Genomic DNA, 21,686 nt, shown 5'->3' with positions numbered 1-21,686 from the left:
TAGGATAGGATTAGAACTCTCAGTCTCTTGGTTTCTAGTCTGGTGGGTTAACCACCAGACCAAACTGGCTTTCCCTCAGCCTGAGCTACTGCTCCTTGTGACAAAATGAAATTGCAATCCTATAAATTTGGCAGGGGCAACCCAAGTGTGCCACTTCTGACTCTCCAAATAGGTATGCCTCTCTATCTTGCCATTCTGAGGTAGGAAGCACAAATACTGTATGGGAAAACCCAGAGCAGATTTAACAAACTTAAAAACAGGAAGCTTCCTCTAGAAAGGGGGTCTTGAAAAAGTTATCTCTAGGAGAAGATTAGCTGGAGCCTTCACATTTTAATTTCTTCTCTATAAGGATAAAAAGATGGCATCAAAATCAGTTGAGTAATTTTTTAAAGAAAATACTGCAAGAATGTCGTATCTATCCATCCATCCATCCATCCATCCATCCATCCATCCATCCATCCATCCATCCAATATAATTTTTTAGTTATGACTAGTGATAGATCTGGCTGGACATGGTGGACTTAGATTTGAGTAAACATGGACAGGATTGCTGGATAACTGTGAACGATCAGCATGTTTAAAATCTGTACAAGCTACTAAATATTGCCAACATAGAAGCAGTACCTTGAAAGAATTCTTCTGGGAATTTGATGAAATAAATATAATTATTGCCATTCTTTTTCTACTTCTAATACTGGGAAACCAATATTTTTCCCATTTCTTCAGGAAATTATAGCTACAGATGAATGAATCTGTCAGTTTTGGTTTTTCCTACTTTTCCAAACTTATATGTGATTTTTGTGCATAAATTTGGTGAAAGTTTTGTTTAAAGTATGTATATAAATTGTCTACATTTTGTTTCTTTTTATGCACATTTGTCTTAATCTATGTATGCTTGTACATGTTCCTGTAATTACTGAACATTATTTTCACTGCTCTATGCAGTTTCGCACTTTTTCCCATAATAGGTAAGTTCTTATATTTTTGAGAGGAGAATATTAAATTGTGAAGAACTACAACTGTTGAAAGAAGGGATAGACCAGTTTAAATCAGGCCATCTCACTAGCTCCATTCTGTCAACTTCAACATAAGTCTGAGCACTTTTAAATCATACTAGATTTCAGTTCATATTTATGTTAGTTTATAGTTTGTCCTCAAATATTCATTTTTGTATGAAATTTTCCAATATATACAATTTTTCTCACAACATCAGGCATTGTAAAATTTGAAGACGCATCCGTTCTGAACAAAATTGCATGAAATAGGTGAGTGCAAATAATTAAACTTGCTTACAAGTGTACTCTAGGAATAATTATCTTTATAGCTGTGTGTGTTCTTTTTACTGTGATTGTTAATATATCATGCTGTATATAGATTTTACTGCTTTATGGTAATTTTAACTGTTGTTTAATTTTACTTGTTAATTTTGGTTGGTGTAACATATTTGTTTGATACTTATAAAGGCTAGCTAGGTCATAGCAGCTAACCAAAGGTGGCAGAGCTAGAAAGCTAAGCAAGATTGAGCCTAGTTAATATTTGTAATAGTGGATTATCTGAGGTGTTCAGAGCTGTAGGCTAGGCTGGGCATCTGAACAAACTTCCTAGAAAAAGCAAATCAGTGTTGTATCAGGCCAAAATGTGGTACAGATGTATCTGTGCAAGTCACCAGTAGTCAAGCTCAACTCAAAGGCAACCTTGTATGCTTCAGCAGGTGGCAACATCTGGTTGATCTTGCCTAAACTTGGAAGCTAAGCAGAACTGGGACTGATTAGTACTTGGGTGGGAGACTACCAAGGAATACCAGTACTGTAGGCTGGGCTGGGATGCAAAAAACCAAAATCAAAATCCCAGAAGAAGGCAATGGCAAATCACTTCCATACTGTTCTCAAGAATTCCTGAAGCCACTGGGAACTAAGCCTGACTCAAAGGAGACTTTACCTTTCCTCCTTACCAGACAATAAATACTGTATAGTTTTTTGTGTGTACAGTACTAGTTTGGGAAATGCAAATTAAATAGATTTCTCATTAGAATCTGAACATTCTTATTCCTGCGGGTTGCTTAAATTCAGCCATTGCCGACCTAGCTTCTATATTAAGCCATTGAAGCTTTCTTTGCCAACCACTGATTCCAGAGGGTTGCATCCCTAGATAATTTCTGCCTCATGTATATGAGTTAAAGCGTACTCAGCCAGAACTCTCTGAAGGAGGTTTTCTGAATATCCATACCATGAAATGTGTTTGGATGCAAATGAGTTTCAACATTATGGGATACAATATTTTGGACATGGGCCCATGTTCAAAACCCTCTTCTTAAGGAAAAGATTGTTATGGAATACCTCCCTCTCATCTTTGCTGTAACAAATAACTAAAAAAAATTGTTCAAAGATGGACTGATGACAGGCACAGGTACTAATAGCTGCGCTCTAAAGACCTTTTCCATAATTTCCAATTATTATTTATTGGTTGGTTGCACAGTCAGCCAGATGTTTAGACTGGATTTGGCATTTTTATCCACCTATCAAGTCCTTCCCAAGAACCTGGGATAGGCAGATGTTGTTGTCTGATGGTGTTAAAGGTATCGTCACAGGATATAAGCTGTTCCAAGTAAAGCTGCCTTTTGCAATTGACTGATGGTGATTTTGTCAATGCTGATAGTCTACAAGTGGTTCTCCAGATGTTCTGGGATTGCACCCAAAGTGCCTATAACTATTGGTACTATCTTTGCTTTCTTTTGCCATAATTGTTCTACTTCTATTTGCAGGCCTTTGTATTTTGTGATTTTCTCCAGTTCTTTCTCTCCTATTCTGCATTATTATTATTATTATTATTATTATTATTATTATTATTATTATTATTATTACTATTACTATTACTATTATTATTATTACTATTATTACTATTATTATTATTATTATTTGGTATGGTATAACTTTCTTTCTGTTCAATATTTGCAATATCAACTGACTTTTTTTCTTAAATGCTACATTATAGAGAAGATGCCAAACATATTATTTGGCTAATGCTTTGAAGCCAGAGATCAGCAAACTTTTTTTTTTGGTACAGAGACCATACTAAATAAATACATTCTAAATAACTGAGAATAGAAAGAAACAAATAAATAAATATTTCACACATAAATTTATGTCATGCCAATGAGATAATGCAGGCTACATCCAATGCAAATAATCAGTCCTTATAACTTGGCACCCTCTAGATACAACTCCCGGAATTCCCACCCAGCCTGCAGTGTAACTAGGAGTTATGGCCCCAAAGATCTGGAGGATACCAGGCTGGGGAAGTCTCCAATACAATGTTATGGAGCTCTCGTAGCAAGTTAGTGCTTCCTCATAGCTCAGTTGCTTTACTTTGCAGATTTGGGTTTTGAGTGGTCTTTTGAAGGGCTTTGGGGCCAACATTAGATTTAGGCTTGAATACTGGATATTTAATTCTACAAACATTCCTGAAACTGTGATTATTATGGAACGTTTTATATGTACCAAAGTTTCTAAATTTAGATTATAGCTTTAAGCCAAAATCAGCTCTGTTGTAAAAAGGATGGATGCCCCAACATTAATGGCTGAATTTGAGAGCAGAATCCATCACCCTTTGACAGACACAACTATTTCCAAGCTCCAGTCCCAAAATGGTTCATCTAACAGGCCAGATATATTCAGTCTAATCACCTTTCTGTAATATAATAGCCACATACACACCAACAACTAAGGCCAAATAAAACCTTTCAAATCAGTGGAAAAATTGAAATATAACAACTCTTACAAGCAATAATTTATAAACCAAGCAGACCCATTCCTTTCAGTTGGATTGAGTTAATAAGTTTTATTTGGCCTCACTTGTGCATTTATATCAGAACATTTATTTTATTTGTATCATAACATTTATAAGAGGGTATAAAATCATTAGAGAATTTGTATATATTACTAGATCAAGCTAAGAGTAATAAGGTAATTGTTCACAACAGATATTAATTAACATAGCACTGCCAAGATATTCATTTTCTCATCAACACTGCTTGGTGAATAGTTGTGGTATTCATATATTAAATGCTTGAAGTCTTTTTTTTTTAAATCACTGCCCCTTGAACTCAATGTTAACATTTTTCCCTACACCCATTTGAATGGTATGTACCCTGCCAACTACGGTTAATGCATCATGCTCTTTACTCCTGTTGTGTAATCTTCCCAGTCCAGAAAAGCTTATACAGTTATTAGCAGTAGTACATTTTTGATTCAGCTTGCTTGCTTGCTTATTTATTTATCTGAACAACTTATATAGCCTCTCATCTCACTGCCATGACTCAAGGTGGCAAACAGAGGGTTAAAACCAAAACCAGCAACATAACATAAAAGATAATACCCAAAACCAAGTATAATAACATATGTATGAGATCTAGAAATAATTCCACTTCTAATTCTGAGACCAAAACTAAACAAATCAACCAATAGGGCTCACTTAACTTCCTGGCCCCAAAGCCTGGGGGAACAGCCAGATCTTTAATGCTTTGCAAAAGGCCAACAGCATCAGGGCCATCTGGATCTCTGGGGGAATGCCATTCCATAGGGCAGAAGTTGTGATAGAAGAGGCACAACTCCTGGTCCCAGAAAATGACACTGCCTAATAGAAGGGATCTGAAGCATGCCAACCCTGCCATTATTGGTGGCATAAGTAGAGACAATCAAAGACAGTAGTCCCACAAATAATCTGGTCCTGTGCCCTATAAGACTTTATTGATGACAGCCAGCACCTTGTATTGTACTCAGAACCCTACTGGAACCAGTGCAATTCACAGAGCAGAGGTGTTATGTTGGAGTATCATGAAATGCCACAAATTGCCCATGCCATGCATTCTGGACCAGTTGCAACTTCCAAATGCTCTTCAAGGTCAGCCCTAGGACATTACAGTAATCCAATTGTGCGGGGACTAAGACATGAGTCACCATGAGTAGGGCCTCTCAATCCAGAAATGGGAACAATTGGTGCACAAGGCAAACTTGTGCAAAGGCCCTCATAGCCATGGTTGTCACTACTCTTCCATCAGGAACCATGAGTCCAGGAGGATCCCAAATTTCATATAACAAACTCAAGCAGAAGCCCTTGAGATGTTAACTTGGCTCAAGCCAAGAGTTAAAAAGGTAAAACACAGAGATACCCTGTATATTGTGGCAAATGCTCCCCAGATGTTTTTCAGTTATCTCTGCATGCAGATACAGGTAGTCCTTGTTTAATGATGCTAACTGGGACCAGAAACTTATGTGGTCATAAGATGAAAAACCATGTGACCGTGCTGCTTAACAATAGCAATTCCAGCAGTCCCAGTTGCCATTGTTAAACAAGGACCATGTGGGTCATTATGTGAGGACCTCAGGTGACTGTGTCTTCTGACTTCCTGCTGGCTTCCCTATTGACTTTGTTTGTGGGAAGCCAGCAGGGAAGGTCGCAAATCGATGGCCGTAAGTATAAGGTCTGGTTGTAACTACTACTCGTTTAGTGCCATTATAATGATTGCTGAATGAGTGGTTGTTAAACAAGGACCACCTGTATAACAAGGAGTGCTTTTACAGTAAACTCCCTTAAGCACAAATGCCATGGGTTTACACATGCAATACAACACCATACAGGAATAGGTGACTACAGAAAGAATGTGACATCTTCATCAACCTCTTCCCCCTCCAGCTGCACTCTGAAGACCATATTGGCATCTTAAGCCTTAGAATTTAGAAACTGACATATGGTATCAAAGCTTGCTAATTGCTATCTCTAATGCATTATGTCCTTATTTTACCTATTTTTTTTTGTCAAGTTCTCACTAAAAAAAGAAGTAAAATGCTTTCTGTACTCTAACGAACTTTGTCTCATGATTTTTTCTCTGTGTGGACATTCACTATCCCATACACTGGAGCAAGGAGAAGTTGTCCATCAGGCCCCACAGGAGGCTTCTACCCCAATTGTCTGCTGTGTAACTTACCCATGGAATACCCTGGTCCTCAGTAATCATTTCAAGTGGGAACTGAGAAGAGGTGTATTGTTTGCTATGGACAAAGGAACAGAACCAATGTAACACCATGCCTCCCACTCCCAGTCCCCTGAGTTGGTCCAGAAGGACCAACATGTTTAATTATGTTGAAAGCCACTGAGAGATCAAGGAGGCCCATGGGGACTTCTAGTGAGCACCATAGCAAGCTGACGTCCTGCTGGCAGTGGTACTGCGTTTACAAGGAAAATTGCGGCTGGATGCTGGATCCGGACTAATGAAATCTTTCTGAAGGAAGAAGAGATCGTTGAGATAACCCTCCAGGCAGCCACTCCTCATGAGCAGACTGCAGGAATTGTTGTTTTGCAGTCAGCTTATGGGTTGAGTGGCTGGGAGTTGAGGCATACCATCAAGCTCATACTCGTAATGCAGTCTTTTAAGGACATAAAGCTCAACTGAGCCTCACCTCTTAATCACTTTTTGGATTATTTTTTAAATTGTGCTGGAAATATTAAGACCCTTCGTATTGGCAAAGTTTTACTGTATTCATCGGGTGAGTTGCCTTCTCCTTGGAGAAAGATGGTTTAAATATGATTTGGAAAAATATTATTTTTTGGATTAAACAGCAGAAGGGTGCTTAGAATATGGATTTTGGAAAGTTAACAATGGATTAAGGGTTCAGATGGACTTGGAAGTATAGTTTTGAATTAATTTGAAGAATTCTTCCCATGGGAAATGGCGACTGGGTTCTTTTAAGAGGAAACATGGTAATGGGACCTTAAAGGTTTCACACTAGAGGGAGCTAGAAGATAGTAAATTTGTTTCATAAACAAAGAAATAAATAATGGAACAAAAAACCTTAATGGATGTTTCTGAACTTTGAATCCTCAAGATTACTTGATATGATAGACAGATTGTGTGTCAATGAAGTTACAGAAGGAGAATGAGCTACAATGGATAAGCTTGAAATTAATTTGAATGGGGACTTAAATGTGTTAAGCAATGAGAAGGATATGGAGAAAGATGTACTGAATACACAAATAAAAGTGATGGATGTTTTATTGCCTAAAGGAGATATACAATTATTAAATCAGGAAAGCAATTTGGATAACTCTCTTTCTGGATTTACAAAAGAGGTCTGTTAAAGTCTTGAAGGACTTTGTGAGAAGTGATTTAAAAAAGGACAAGCTTTACTTACTGGATGTACAAGAGATCCAAAGTTCCAGTAAAGTTTTGACTGATTCTTGGGTTAAAAAAAAAAGATGAACAGAAAACAAGCTCTGGGACTATATTTGAAGGGGTTAAAAATTAAGATAGTTAAAAATTCAGGGAAGGAATACAGGTTTGGCTTATTTGATCAAGATTAAAATAGGTGAGCCAAAACATAATCTTCCAAATTGGCTAAGAGCATAAGCCATTTTTGTCAAATCTTTTCTGAATACCTTTTAACACTTTCCCCCCTACAGCCAAGGAAATCAGTGTTTACATGTTTATTCATTCATTTCCCTTCCCTCTTGCTTTTCTGTCTAACTTCCTCCCTTAATTTAGGAGAGAAGGAAGAGGAGAGAGAGAGATAATTAACTAACAGCATTTAGTCATCATATATTTAATAAGATATCCTGTACACATGCAGCCACTTTTAAACATTCTGTTTCTTGCTAACAACATCATTTTACTAATTTTTTTCAAGGTGGGAGAGCAATACAGAGAGAGAACAAACACTGGTCATATAAGAATAAGATCAACATTGAAAGTTCTTAACCTACTAGAAGGAGAAGCACAGCAAGGTGTGGAAGTCTGAGGCTGTCCCCAGCCTTTCATGTTATAAGCGTAAACTCTGACATAATACCTTTGGCCCTGTAAATGAAAAATAAAAGACAAAACTTCAAGTTTATATACATGGCCAAGGTACATCTTCTGAAGTCATGTAGCTTTGCAGTGGCAAAGGTGAATGTAGCAACAAAAACACAGTTCTTTTCAGTTGTTTATATTAGGACTATGTTGACTTTGTGCTAACTTTGACAGAGCTTCAGCTCATATTATTCAGCAGAACAAACAGCCATTTGAGGGATCTTGCTGTTGTCATCTATGACAACTGCATGTCAGACATTAGTGCCCTAACACTGTTAAAATACTCAAGCATGTCTCCATCTCATTACATAGCATGATGGCAAATGAGGCTGAGGACAAGGAGGAGGAGAAGAGGAGGAAGAGGAGGAGAGGAGGGAGGGAGAGCTTGATGCAAGAATCAAAACCTGAGAAATGACAGAGTGAATGCTTCTCTGCTCTCACTGGCCTCAGCCTCCTTTGCTCCTTACCAGAGCAGTTCAGAAACACATGAGATCTAAGCAGCTATGGAGAGGACATTTAACCCTATCCTCATCTGCTGTGTTAATGAGGAAAATGAGGAAGATAGTACAGGATTTGCTTTGGGGCAAAATAATCTGTTGGCATCTTCTAAAGCAAACATCATTTTCAAAAGAATTAGCCTGAAAACCACAGTAGCGAATGAAAGGATTAAAATTCCACTTCTGTGTGCTCTGATTCTGTTAAGTATTGGCTTCTCATCTCCAGACACATTAGATGCAAAATGCACTTCATATAATGTACTTTGGGCCAAGTTATTTATCTATTCCTAAAGATTACCCACCCCAATTTTAATGTTGTTCACCCCAATTTTAATGTTGTTCAATTTTTCATAAGTTTGTTTCAGTATATTTCTTTAATTAGCTTGCAAACTCAGCAAAAAAAGTTTGTATTTTCACAGATTTTTGTATGCATTTTCCTTTATACAAGATGCACACATTTGCAAGCAATTTCCCCTAACATATATAATTTCCCCTTAAATATGATTATTTTTGTGTGCACTTGTCCTTAATGGATGCATTTTGGGAGTTGTGACATACATTACAAAATTCTGAAATGTTTCTTTTTCAGTATGCAGGAATTAATAATTTGGGGGAAGTGCAAATTGAAGATCCTCATATTAAAAAAGCAAAGCAATTATTAGCAATTCCTTCCATTCCTGTTCCATTTAAAATGTACAGGTTTGGTAGTGAGTTGGAGTATACCCCTCATCACAAATATCTCATTTTTTTCTAGTTAGTCTAGAAAAATTTGGAATTTGCCCACCCCATCCTTTGTCTCTGCCAACATTTCTTTCATCCCCAAAACAACCTCTCCCATCAGCCGTTCTTTTCTCTGTTTAAATGCTTGACTGCTGGGTATTGGGAGCATCAGTAGATCAGCTGATGAGGGGAAATATTTTGGAAATTGAGAGAAGTAGAAGGGAAACTTTAATTTTTCTCCTGGTTTATATTTTAATCTGAGCCAAGAGGAGAATTAGGGGATGCATTTTTTTTTTAATTAGAGGATAGCATCATAAATCCCCAAGGCTGATATCCAAACTAGGGATGTATAATTTAGAGTAAATCTAATCTGGTTTACACAGGACTGATTTCTACTCTGGCTGCTTTAAATAAATAAATGAATGAATGAATCAACCAATCCAAGGTCCTTTTACAGACAGGGAAATGTTGGACTTACTTTTGAAAATGTACAGAATGGCTGGGACTGTGTGCTTTCTCTTTCTTTTAACAACAAAAAAGTCAGTCCTGGAAGTCCTGCAAAGGAGAAGCAGCCTCTGTGAAATACTCCAGACTGCTATGACAAGATGGGGTGTTTCTGCTGCTAAAAGAAAAATAAAGGCCTAGATCCCTAACCACCTTGTAAATTTTCAAAAGAAAAATAGACATTTCTTGGAGGGAACGGCGAACACCTGCGAACACCTGTTTCAACCAGCCTTTCCTCCAGGGCAGAATTCTTGTCTGTCCCTAATCAGCACCAGGATATGATGAGATTCACTGGCATTTCTGCCTGCCAGAAAGGGGCCATCAGAGATCTGGAGCCAAAAGGGGTGTTCCAAAAGCTCAGCTGCCAGTACACCTTGATCTGGAGATACAAATGACTGAACCTTCAAAGACTTAACACCCATCTTGGGTACTGCTACACTGTAGTTCTCTCACAAACATTCACGCTATCTCCAAGGTGTAAGGAAAAAGGTTGGTGATTTGACTGGGTTACGAAAGATATAATTTGAACAACAGTAATTGCAGAGGAAAGTACTGCAGATGCCCACTGTTGGTTTGAAGCTGAAAATCTTTCTTTCAGAAATGGCCCTAAGTTATTACTCTATTAAATGTTGGCCACAGAGCATAAATACAAGCCTAACTGCACAAATTAAATGTTTGAGAACATTTTAAAAATAAGAGATTCAAATTTGGAATTTTTAACTCAGATTAAAATTCAGTACAGGAAGTAATATAATCTAAAATCTTAGTTTTGAAAGCAGTTTTAAAATCAATAATATTCATATCCTGATTCTGACTGCCTGGGATTTGCCATTGTATAAATCTATTTTAAATCAAATATGATCGGAAGTTTTGTAAACAGTACAGGCTAAGAGATTATAAACATTTATTTTTGTTAATCATTTTGTGCATGGAGAATGTACTTGATTTTTTTTTTTTTTGGTTAAATTCATTTCAGCTGCTGATATTGATGCTGTTACATTTGCTTTCTTTTACTACCAAAAAAATCCACACTCAGCTGCTTATGAAGAACCAATACAACATGGAGGTAAATGTGTTCACTCTCCCAAAATTGTCTGTAGGGAGATTATTGCCCATCATCCACCCACTTTTAATCTTTATAAAAACATAGTTCTCTCCTTTTAAGTTAGTCCATCCAGTGACTTTTGTTTCCTCAATGAAGCAGTGAAGATGGAATTGTTATTTTAGCTCTCAGACTTGGAGTCAGGACTGAATCTCTCAAAGCTTTTGATCTGCCATAAGATTAGCCTCTGATCCATGGCATGGTGGCTTTCAATCCACTCTTTTCTGATTTCTCCCCACTAATATAGCAACTCACACAAAAAAACTATGCCATTTTCCTATTCTTTGGTGATTTTTGGATGCTGGATGCCAAGCAGAATGTGTTTAATGACTGGCAACTCTTGCCAGAGAAATGGCACTCAGCTGCTTCTCTCCAGCAGAGAGTTCTGCTAGCATTTGAGAAAAAAAAAAAAGGCAAACTGAATTAACAACTTTTCATTTACCATTGTGAGGCCAGTAATAGTGCACCTCAAAGACTGAAGGTTTTCCATTATGATTTCTCCAGCCAAAGGAGAAAAGTCTTCTGAACAGCTCCATTCCACTAGAAAACAAATCAAAGAGGGGGAAGGTAAGATTGGCATGAGTTGCTTCAAGAGGAAGTCTGTAAATGCTAAAGGACTTCAAGACAATTTCTGCCTTCCAATTTTCTTAGTGAGTTATTATTTTTAATTTAAAAATTATACAATCCTATGCAATCTTAGATGGCCTGGGAGCAAGCCTAATTGCAGTCAGTGGGATTTATATCTGAGATATGTGTGAGATTACACTATGAGCCTAGCAGGTAAAAACAGGAATAAAAACTGCAGCCGATAGATAAACACATTAAATAAACACCAAACAATTAAAATATGGGAGAACAGATTCTATGTGTTGGACTCCAGTTCTTATCATTATAGTTACCATTCCAGTTAGCAATACTGGGAGGTGGGAAAGGATGGAAGTAGTATCCAAGACATTTAAAGAATAGCTTATTGGGAAATGCTTGCTTGATACTTAATGTAGGGCTATCAGATCTGGGCTGCAAAAATTCAGATACTAGATATCAGCAAAGGGTTAAAGTTTTCTCTGCCACCATCTAATGGCCTCCAAATTTCTGCAGCTGAGATGTGGTAGCCTTGTCTAAAGAAAAAACACAAGTTAAATGTGAACATGAAGAGGAAAGGAATTCCACAAGATATCACCACTGGGAAGGTCTCTTTCCTGAGAGGTCCTTCATGTTGAGTAAGTTCTACTTTCTCCTGTATGACTGGCCAAGAACAGTGATGCATTTCTTCTACATTATGCTTCCTATACATCTTTAGATCTAAGTCCCTCTTCCAAAAATTGGCCCTCTTCAAACCTACTGTGAGAAGCAATACATCTAAGTTAAATAAATATTAGCTTTCTCTGTATTCCCTGAGGCTTTAATAAAATAAGCACCAGAGACTTTATTGAGAGCTGCAGCACTATCTCCAGCCACCACTATGAAAATTTAGAGGCTGTTAATAGAACATCTTGTAGAGGTTCTCTCTTGCCTATGTATAGCTGCCATTCATTATAACATGTCTGTAAGTGTCATTATACTTGATGGCCTTTCACATTTTCCATTGTAAACCACAATTTTTCTGGGCTTTATAACATTTGCTGCATTAAATCACCTAGAAGCAAAGCTGGATATACAAACTGCCAAAACAGACAGGTTCCATTACAGTGCCAGCATAAATTGGAGAAGACCATCCTAGTTGTTTAATGTCAAACAAAAGGAATGTGCAGTCTTGTCAGGAGATCTGTACTTGGGGGGGGGAAAGCCTACAATTTGAGGCCATTCTTTGTAAACCATTGCACATAATAGAAATGTACAGTATAGATAACTAATAGAAAGGAAAGAAAGTAGTACATCAAGAATAATCAAGAATCAGGACTAGATATGTTTTAGTGGGTTCTGGCCAACTGTCTAGAAATCAAAACATTGGAGAGAAGAGGAAAAGGGGAAATAGAGGAATATAAGTTGTATACATTTTTAAAAAGTTAGTTATTATAACCTTAAAGAGTGATTGTGCCGTGCCCTATGAGCTTCAGGATCCATTATAAGCCAGATCTCATCAAAAAAATGCAATGGGCTAGTGGACTTTAATTAAAGTAATGTTAATACAGTGGCTTGAGTGGAATATGCATTATGGGTTAAGAATATCAAAGAAACCTCTTTGAAGTGTGTTTTTAAAAGAACAGGCTGATGAATTTTGAAAAGGAAAGATAAATCTACCATAAAGCAAGAAATTATGTGTTCAAAATAAAGAAAGTCTATTGCCTTTATGCAGCATGCCCAGTATTACTTTTTCACAAACTTTCTTGGGATTAGAGATGCCAATAAGATTGTCTGTCAGAAATACAGAATTTCTATTTAAACTATACTAATTATCCCTAGATTTTATGAAAACCGTATCCTCTTTTATCCACTTTTTTGATGGTTGATAGGTAGCCCTCCTCAAAGGGATGACCTCACTGTCAGCTCCTCTTGCTTATCAGAAGCAGAAAAGAAAATCAATATGGTTTAGAGCTTGATTCTGCTTACACTAAAGTAGCAACATTCTTCTCCCATACAGTGCCAACTGTCTTGAAAACCAGTTCTTTGTTGCTACTGAATTAGTATTGGCCAGAGAGAGAACAGGGTTCCTGGACACTGACTTTTATCACATGAACAGCTTGAGAACAGTGATGTATTCATGAGTTATTTCATAACAAGTGAATGACCACTTGGTGCTAAGATTGCTCCAGGAAAACTCAGAGCAAACAATCTGTTCACACAGCTGTAGTCCACATTCCATTTTGTCCTGGGTGTCTGATGGGATAATCCAAACAGATAATAATGAACAAAACAACAGTCAGAGAATGAAAATTTGCCTCTGAAGAATGAATATGTGATTACCAGAGTTAGCTATTGCACATTGTAGCTTATTCTTAAACAATGGTTTGTGTATTTTTTTCAACCTGCCGTGACTTTTTAAAATTACATTATTTAATGGAGAGAAATTAAATATTGTAAGGAGTCCTCAGAAAGCGTTATTAAAAAGTAGCTATTATTACAGTAGCTCTTGAAAAATGCTTGTGACGAATAGCCCTGTTGGGTCCAAATAAGAACCAATGTGATATCTCTGGGACACCGGATATAGGAAGAACCAGGTTGACCAATTTAAGCTAATTAGTAGAAGAGTAACAAAAATAACTAGCTAGCTACAGATACATGTTTCTGTCAGTTCCGCTTTCTCACACTGGACTTTTTAAATATTGTTTATGATGAAATATGTGAATTGTATGTGTGTGTGCACATATGCATTTCTTAATTATCTGTATAGGCACATTCAGTAAGTACAGATAAGCTTGGAAAGAACCAAGTTATATCTGCTGGAAATGATATAGTAATTTGGTATAACATTTATTATCTGAATGCACATGAATTGAAACCCAGAGCATTCCAAGCTCTTAGTCTAGGTGGATGAATCTGTCCATTTTGCCTTCTAATTCTGTGGTATGGAATTCTATTCTATTCTATTCTATTCTATTCTATTCTATTCTATTCTATTCTATTCTGTTCTGTTCTGTTCTGTTCTGTTCTGTTCTGTTCTGTTCTGTTCTGTTCTGTTCTGTTCTTTAATTTCACATGTTGCCCATTACATTTTAAGAAGAAATTGGTTTAATTAAGGCTTTCAGCCTTATACAAAAGGAAATGGGGATAGTCTCTGATAAAGGCTAGTGTGGTGCCAAATCAAGGTGTTAGATTAGGCACAGGGAGACTCAGGAGTTAGTCCACTCTGAATCATGGACTGAGTGACTTTGGATTAGCCATGCTCTCTTAGCCCAGCCTATCTCACAGGGTTGTTACAAGGGAAAATCAAAGGGAGTGCTATGTATGAATGTGTACTTTGAATTTCAGAGGTTCAGAATGCACATCTCCTGAAACTCCACATACCATGTTGCAAAAACCTTGTATCTATCCCCAAGATATTAGTTCCCCAGTTGGGGACCCACCTATCTACCATTGGAAGTGCTTAGAGGAAATCTAAACTTTTCCCCATACATGAAAAAGGACAAATTTGTCAGGAACACTGACTGATTTTTTGCCTTCATGGAGTTTCATAAGACACATTATTTGGTTCTCCAGCTAAAACAGGACTTCAGGCTTCAAGTTTTATTGTTCATACATAGAGTCTCCTATTAATAATCCAAAAAGGAGTGATTGCCCTCATTTTTCCCCTCTATTACTAAGCTCTAGCCATCTTGCTGCTGAGATCTTTATGTTTAGATTAGCCATCTATTACTCTCTATTTCAGCACTGGGCTTCTGTTTTAAACCTATCTAATGTCTATGACCTTGACGGAGAGGTTGAGGCCAGTACAGGAGTTTTGCTAAGGACACACCTTAAAGAGGCTTTCTCCACTCTGATGTTCTTCAAATATATTAGTACTATATCTCCCTTCACCGATAGCCAGCATGGCAAAGCCAGATTGATGTGGGGAAATGTAGGATTTAATGCCATTTATTCCCTGTTGTGTTCTTTTCCTGTTCCACTTAAGAACACAACAGGGAATAAATGGCATTAAACCCTACATGAAGGTCAAGACTTATCTAGCTCCATCTAGGTTTGTATTATTTACGCTGACTGGTGGTGACATTTTCTGCACCCAGACACTGAGTCTGTGTGCAATTGCAGCAGGGTATAAATATGATTGACAGATAGATAGATAGATAGATAGATAGATAGATAGATAGATAGATAGATAGATAGATAGATAGATAGATGGATGGATGGATGGATGGATGGATGGATGGATGGATGGATGGATGGATATCAAGAGATAAGCTAACATGCACAACCTCACTTCCCCCCAAACAGGCGAGGAGAAAGGACATAGCTGGACTGGGGAAAGTAGCTTTGCATGTACAAAGATTCAATCCAATGCATCTCCAGATAGCATACAACAGGAAAAAAACTGCTAGTTGAGATAAATGACACAAGGCTAAAGGGAGATACAGCCTAATTCTCAATATGGTGGCCCCTATGTTTTCTTTTTAAAAATGTTTTAGTTATAAATGAAACTGAACAAAAAAGGCATGGCATAGGATACAAATAGTCCTCACTTAACAACCGCAATAGTGATGCGGTCATTAAGTGAAACATCACATGATTGTACCAGACCTTACAACACCTGTTCTGCCTTGGTTGTTAAGCAAATCACCTGCAGTTGTTAAGCATGACATCACATGACCACAACTTGTGACTTACTGTCAGCTTCTCCATTGACTTTGCTTGTCAGAAGCTGGCTGTGAAGCTCGCAAATGGCGATCATGTGACTGCAGGACACTGTGACCGTCGCAAATGCCTGCTGGTTGTGGAGCACCTGAATGGTGATCATGTGACTGCAGAGTTGCTGCGATGGTTGTGAGGACCAGTTGTAAAGCTATTTTTTCAGCGTCATCGTAAGTTCAAACAATGGCTAAACAGGGCAGTCACTAACTGAGGACTCCTTGTAAATGTGAGTAGCAACAAAACTGAAAATAAGGGCAGCCCTCAGTCTTTGAGTGGCCATCTGCCAAGGGCTCAGACAGGTAGAAGTGAAGCAAAAAGTACACTGAATTGAGATTTAAGCTAACTTCACAAAACCAATATAATTGCTGCCAATACATTAAAAATTTTGCCCTTTCTGGCACATTAAAAATTACAAAGGGTGATTCAGAGCAGGGTCCCAGGGGACTGTATCCAAAGTTTGATGGTCAGGAAACCATTCTTGGGCCATTGGTTGTAAACCAGAGCATCAAAATAAACAAGAAATAAAATCTATATTGATAATTGGAAAGTAATTTTCATATACAGTATGTCAGTCAAACAACTTCTGGACTAATAATAAAGCATGGCCTCGTAGACACTTTTGAGGATGATAATGAACTATAATGCGAAGTCCAGGAAGAAAAATAACAAGGCCTTAACATATACTTTTTTCATCAGCGCTCCTGATAAAAAATACTGTACATCTCTGGCACACTCAATGGATGGAGCAAAGAAGCAAACAGGTCTCTGGGTTAGTTCTGCAATGTTAATTTGATGCACTATGAATCTTGTCATCAGGATGAAAATCCTATGCTTTGCCAAATCATTAAAAGTTATCTGGAGAAAGGCTTGCAGGAGGAATTCCATTCTGTTAGCTAACTCTAGCTTACTTGCCAACAGAAAATAAACAACAAGTGTGGGTATTGGCTTGACTTATCACCTCCCTATGTCACAATGCAAGAAAACATTTTTAAAAAGACATGGCTCTAGTGATGCAGCCAGTGAGGTTTAATAGGCTAAGACAAACAGTCCTGTATAATTTCACCCACCTTCCCATCACATTTGGAAAAAAAAAGTGCTCATAAGTTTATACCTTCTCCAGGCTTCAAATCTAATTTTAAGAATTAGGTTGGAGAGAGCTACACCAGCTAGAGAAAATTTTGAATAACAGCTCTTCATTGGCCTCCCAGAATGTATGCCAAAACTGTATGTACCACTTCCATTTCCCAACTGCAATGTACATACCCATCCAGTACTATTACTATCTCTCTGTCAGAATGCATTGCCCAGACCATGCCAAATTTGCAGCTGTCATGAGTGGCTTCTTAAGGCATTATGCATTATTTTGAGCTGAGATACTGACCAAATGAAGGTACCAGAATCATTTCAATTGTAAATCTGGATATGCGTATTAAATATTGGAGTGTATGGAAACCCTGAGATTAATTGGGCCTGAGTTATTTTTCTTTAAGGACAAAAGCTGAAGATTGTATAAAGCATTGAGGATAATCTTTTCCTTCTTCTGAGAGATTTACTTACTTATTTTCCATGCAAAGAAAAATGGGCCTATTTCTTCTTGGAAATGTAGCCTCTTTCTCCATTACGCTTAAGATCAAGGAGGCATATATCAAACTGACAATATACTTCAAATCTTTTATAAACTCCAGAACTATATTACATTAGTAACCCACCGTGTATTTTCCACACATATTGCATATTACTACAGATCTAGCAAATACTGTTCTACTTAGCTTGTGTACAGATGCTCACCGTTTATTCATTAGAGCTCCAATCAAGAACAGGCCAATTTTAGTACCTAATTCGTAGGCAGAATCTTCTGGGAGTTATGATCTAACATGCCTGGAAGGCATAAACTCAAGAAAGGCTGATGCAGACTTTGCCACCTCATTTTCTTTAGTGCTACGCTGCGTTCCCCAGGAGACCTTCGCTGTCTCCAGAGGAGCTTCAAAGCAACATACTGGCCTGCAGGGCTAGCTTCATTTCCTCTGATTGTTTCTGGAGCATGTGGGGTCCAGACAGATTCACAGAAGCAAAGATGATAGGCAGCTGAGGTGTTCTCATTTTGATGTATTTCTGGCCACTTGAAAAATAAATAAAGTAACTCCTGAGACTAGCAGAGGGAGTTGTTAGTAGGGGTAGCTGTGTTGGTAATCACAGTATGACCTGCTGCATAATATTAATATCAGTTCATACACAGACTAGCTGGATGACCAGAACCTCAAAGACTAATTTAGCAACTACAGTAACTTGCCTAAGATTTCCACATTCATAGGATTTAGAAAACTGTCCATATGGATATACGTAAAACTCTTCTATCTATCCCCCTTTGCAAAGTGAGAATATTTACTTTTCCAAATCCCCTTCTCTACCAAATAACAGCTGAGATATAAACTTTCCATGCAATGAAACGTTTTTATCTTTTTCAGAATTCTAATACTACAAACGACACGCTCCAAAATGGAGGCCTTTCTTGATAAGAACACACTGAGTACTTTTGCTATTTTTTCTGCGTAACAAAATCCTTATATTCTTGTTAAAACACAGCTAGATGGTGCTTGGGAATCAAAGAAATTCTCTCCTCAGCATGGGGTCTTTCAAGCTGTGAAATCTTACTTTTCCTGACGAAGCACTGACTTTGAGGTGAAGAATGAAAATCAGAAGCCTTAGAGACTGGAGAAAGAGGTCAGGGTGGTAAAAGCAAGCATAAACACCAACGTAAGCCTTTTAATGTCAATTATTGTTATATAATGGCATAAGGAAGCAATTTTACTCAGAATCAGGCCACTCTTTTATGGCATTGTCTATCTGAATACAGGAAATGTGCAGATTAGTCTAAATCTGTTCAATATTAGGATTGTGAGAAGGCAGGGAGAAGTGAGGGCCTCAAATGAACCATGTTTGCTAAGGGAGAGCGCTGTGCACCATGGGGCAGCCTTGGGGGGACGGCAGGAGGGAGGATGGGCAGAAGGCACACTCGCATCAGAGTGGAGAAGGACGGCAGGAGGGAGGAAAGACTGCAGGCAAGAGGCACGTTCGCACCAGAGTGAAGAGAAACGGCAGGGGGCGGCTGTCGGGTCAAGTGGGGATTGGAATGTGTATTGCGCTGATTGGATTCGGAAAGTGGAATGTCTGCGGTTTTGCGGTTAATTAGCGGCGCTCCGGGGCGGTAAAAAGGTGAGATTGTGAGCCAAGCCCTCGTAGGAGGGGGAGGACAGATAGGGGGTATAAAAACCTGTCAGACCTTGCTTCGGGGTTCCTCCATTGCTGCGGGAGGGACCCACCTTTGCAAACGTGCCCAATAAAAACTTCTGTCTACTGGATAACCGAACCCGTGTCTGTCGTTTTCTGACAAAATTGGCGAGCCAGCCAGGAGTCCTCGACGTGGACCGGACTGTGGGGAACCGGTGAGTAATCGGCCGTAACACCCCGTTGAGGTGTCTCCCGTTTTCCCCGGAGTCGGGTCCAGGACGGGACTCCAATCGCCAGTCAGACAGAAGTAAAGAGGAAGTCGGCCGACGAGGGGACCTCCGGGAGGTCTGGTGAGTACAGCCTACCCATAATCTCGGGGAGATTAGCGTGGTTACGAGGCGTTGGACGCCGCAAGGGGACAGAAGAGTCCGGGACCTTCTGTAAGGTGGGAAACGTAGTCAGGAAGGATGGGTAAGGCGCAGAGTAAGAGTGTAAGGCCAGGGGCCAGTGGGAAAAACGCAGTAGGGGGAATCCCCATGGATTCTCCATTAGGACAATTGTTGCAACAATGGGAGGCGTGGGCTGAAGCCCATCATAGATGGGCTGAGGCGGCAAGGGCTGTTGGAACCGGCTATGTCCCCCTTCAACTCCCCTATCTTAGCTGTGAAGAAGAAGGACAATAGTTACAGGCTGGTGCAGGATCTGAGGAGGGTCAACGATTTGGTCTTGGCCCGGACCCCGGTAGTGCCTGACCCCTACACTTTGATGGGGAAGATCCCTCCCGGGGATCGGTGGTTCACGGTGATAGACTTGAAGGATGCTTTTTGGTCATGCCCTCTGGCAGAAGAAAGTAGGGATCTGTTCGCTTTTGAGTGGGAAGATCCGGAGACTGGGAGGAAGCAACAACTGAGATGGACGGTGCTGCCCCAGGGGTACACCGAGAGCCCCCTCTTGTTTGGACAGGCATTGGAAGAGAAACTCCAGGGGTTCCGGGCCCCTGGGGGTTCTCGGGTGCTGCAGTATGTGGATGATTTGTTGGTGTCTGGAGAGAAGGAAGTAAAGGTGAGAGAAGACTCAGTGGCTTTATTGAACTGGTTGGCTGAAGAAGGATTGAAGGTGTCAAAAGGGAAGGTCCAATTTGTGGAAAGGGAGGTCAAGTATTTAGGACATGTACTCCGGAAGGGCGAGAAGTTGATTGATCCTTCTCGGATACAGGGGATAATGCAGTTGAAGCCCCTCATACTAAAACGGAGGTGCGGCGGTTTCTGGGTCTAGTAGGATATTGCAGGCTATGGATAGATGAGTACATGAGCAAGGCTCAGTTTCTGTATGAGAAGTTGAAAGGATCATCTGACAGGGTAGAATGGACAGACAGGGACACAGAGAAGTTGGGGAATTACGAAGGAGCCTGGTGACGGCCCCGGCTCTGGCTCTACCGAACTTGGCCCTCCCCTTTCACCTATACGTTACAGCCCATGGGGGAACTGCCATTGGAGTACTGACTCAGAAACGGGCTGGGAAATATCAACCAGTGGCCTTCCTGAGCAAAGCCCTAGAACCAGTGGTGAGGGGATGGCCGACTTGTGTGCAGGCAGTGGCTGCCGCTGCTGTGTTAGTGACAGAAGGGAAAAACTCACTTTTGGGAGCCCCGTGATTGTCCATTCACCCCATCAGATCTTAAGTGTGCTTAGTCAGCAGGCGGCTGCTTGGATGACAGAAGGGAGGATGTTGAAATATGAGACAGTTCTCCGGATAAGTCCTGATGTGGTGGTAGGAACAGACAGGAATTTGAACCCAGCGGAGTTTCTTGCGGGGGAGCGGAAAGAATGGGAGCCGGCGGAGCACGAGTGCTCCACCCTGTTGCAGCTGCAAACAAAGACCCGGGAGGACCTGCAGGAGGTCCCGCTGGAGGAGGGTGAGGTCTGGTTCGTGGATGGGTCTAGTCGAGTAGAGCAGGGACAAAGGAAGTCAGGGTACGCGATAGTGACTGCGGAGGGAGAGACAATAGAGAAGGGGGCACTACCAGCGGACTGGTCGGCTCAGCTGTGTGAAGTGCACGCTTTGAAACGGGCACTAGAGTTGGGAAAGGGAGTGTCCCTCACCGTCTACACAGACTCGCGATACGCCTGGGGAGTAGTGCACACTTTCGGGAAAATTTGGCTGGAACGGGGTTTACTCACAACTGCTGGGAAGGAGGTGAAAGCTCGGCAACTGATAGAGGGGATGATGGAAGCTCTTCAAGAACCCAACAGGATTGCAGTGGTGCATATAATGGGACATCAGAAGGGGGACTCGATGGAGGCAAGAGGGAACCGACTTGCTGATCGAGTAGCAAAGGAGGCAGCGGAGGGTGTCCCCATTGCCATCATGATTGCAATCCCCCAGATAGAAGAACCTCCGGCTTGGACGCCGGGGAAGTTGGACGAGGTGCTGCTGGAAAGGGAAGGTTGCAGGGAGGAAGCAGGTCGTTGGGTTACAATTGAGGGGACCCCAGTAGTGAGCCGTGCTGACA

At 39.9% G+C, this 21,686-nt stretch overlaps 1 protein-coding gene across 1 annotated transcript in view; it reads right to left on the bottom strand.

Annotated features, from left to right (window-relative positions):
* Positions 1-21,686, bottom strand: part of ANKFN1 (ankyrin repeat and fibronectin type III domain containing 1) — a 126,310-nt gene that overhangs the window by 79,129 nt on the left and 25,495 nt on the right. The window contains exons 5-6 of the mRNA XM_088138208.1: positions 11,106-11,203; positions 7,756-7,846 (exon numbers count right to left, since the gene is read on the bottom strand). Coding sequence (XP_087994334.1) covers positions 7,756-7,846; positions 11,106-11,203 — 189 coding nt within the window. The remainder of the gene's footprint in view (positions 1-7,755; positions 7,847-11,105; positions 11,204-21,686) is intronic.

Source organism: Python bivittatus, unplaced genomic scaffold (genome assembly GCF_059951505.1).
Source record: "Python bivittatus isolate LINGU-HERP-01145 unplaced genomic scaffold, Pbiv_v1 ctg000220_np1212, whole genome shotgun sequence".
In the NCBI taxonomy this organism is placed as follows: Eukaryota; Metazoa; Chordata; class Lepidosauria; order Squamata; family Pythonidae; genus Python; species Python bivittatus.
The sequence above is the reverse complement of the archived record's forward strand: the minus strand, read 5'-3'. Positions and strand labels throughout refer to the sequence as shown.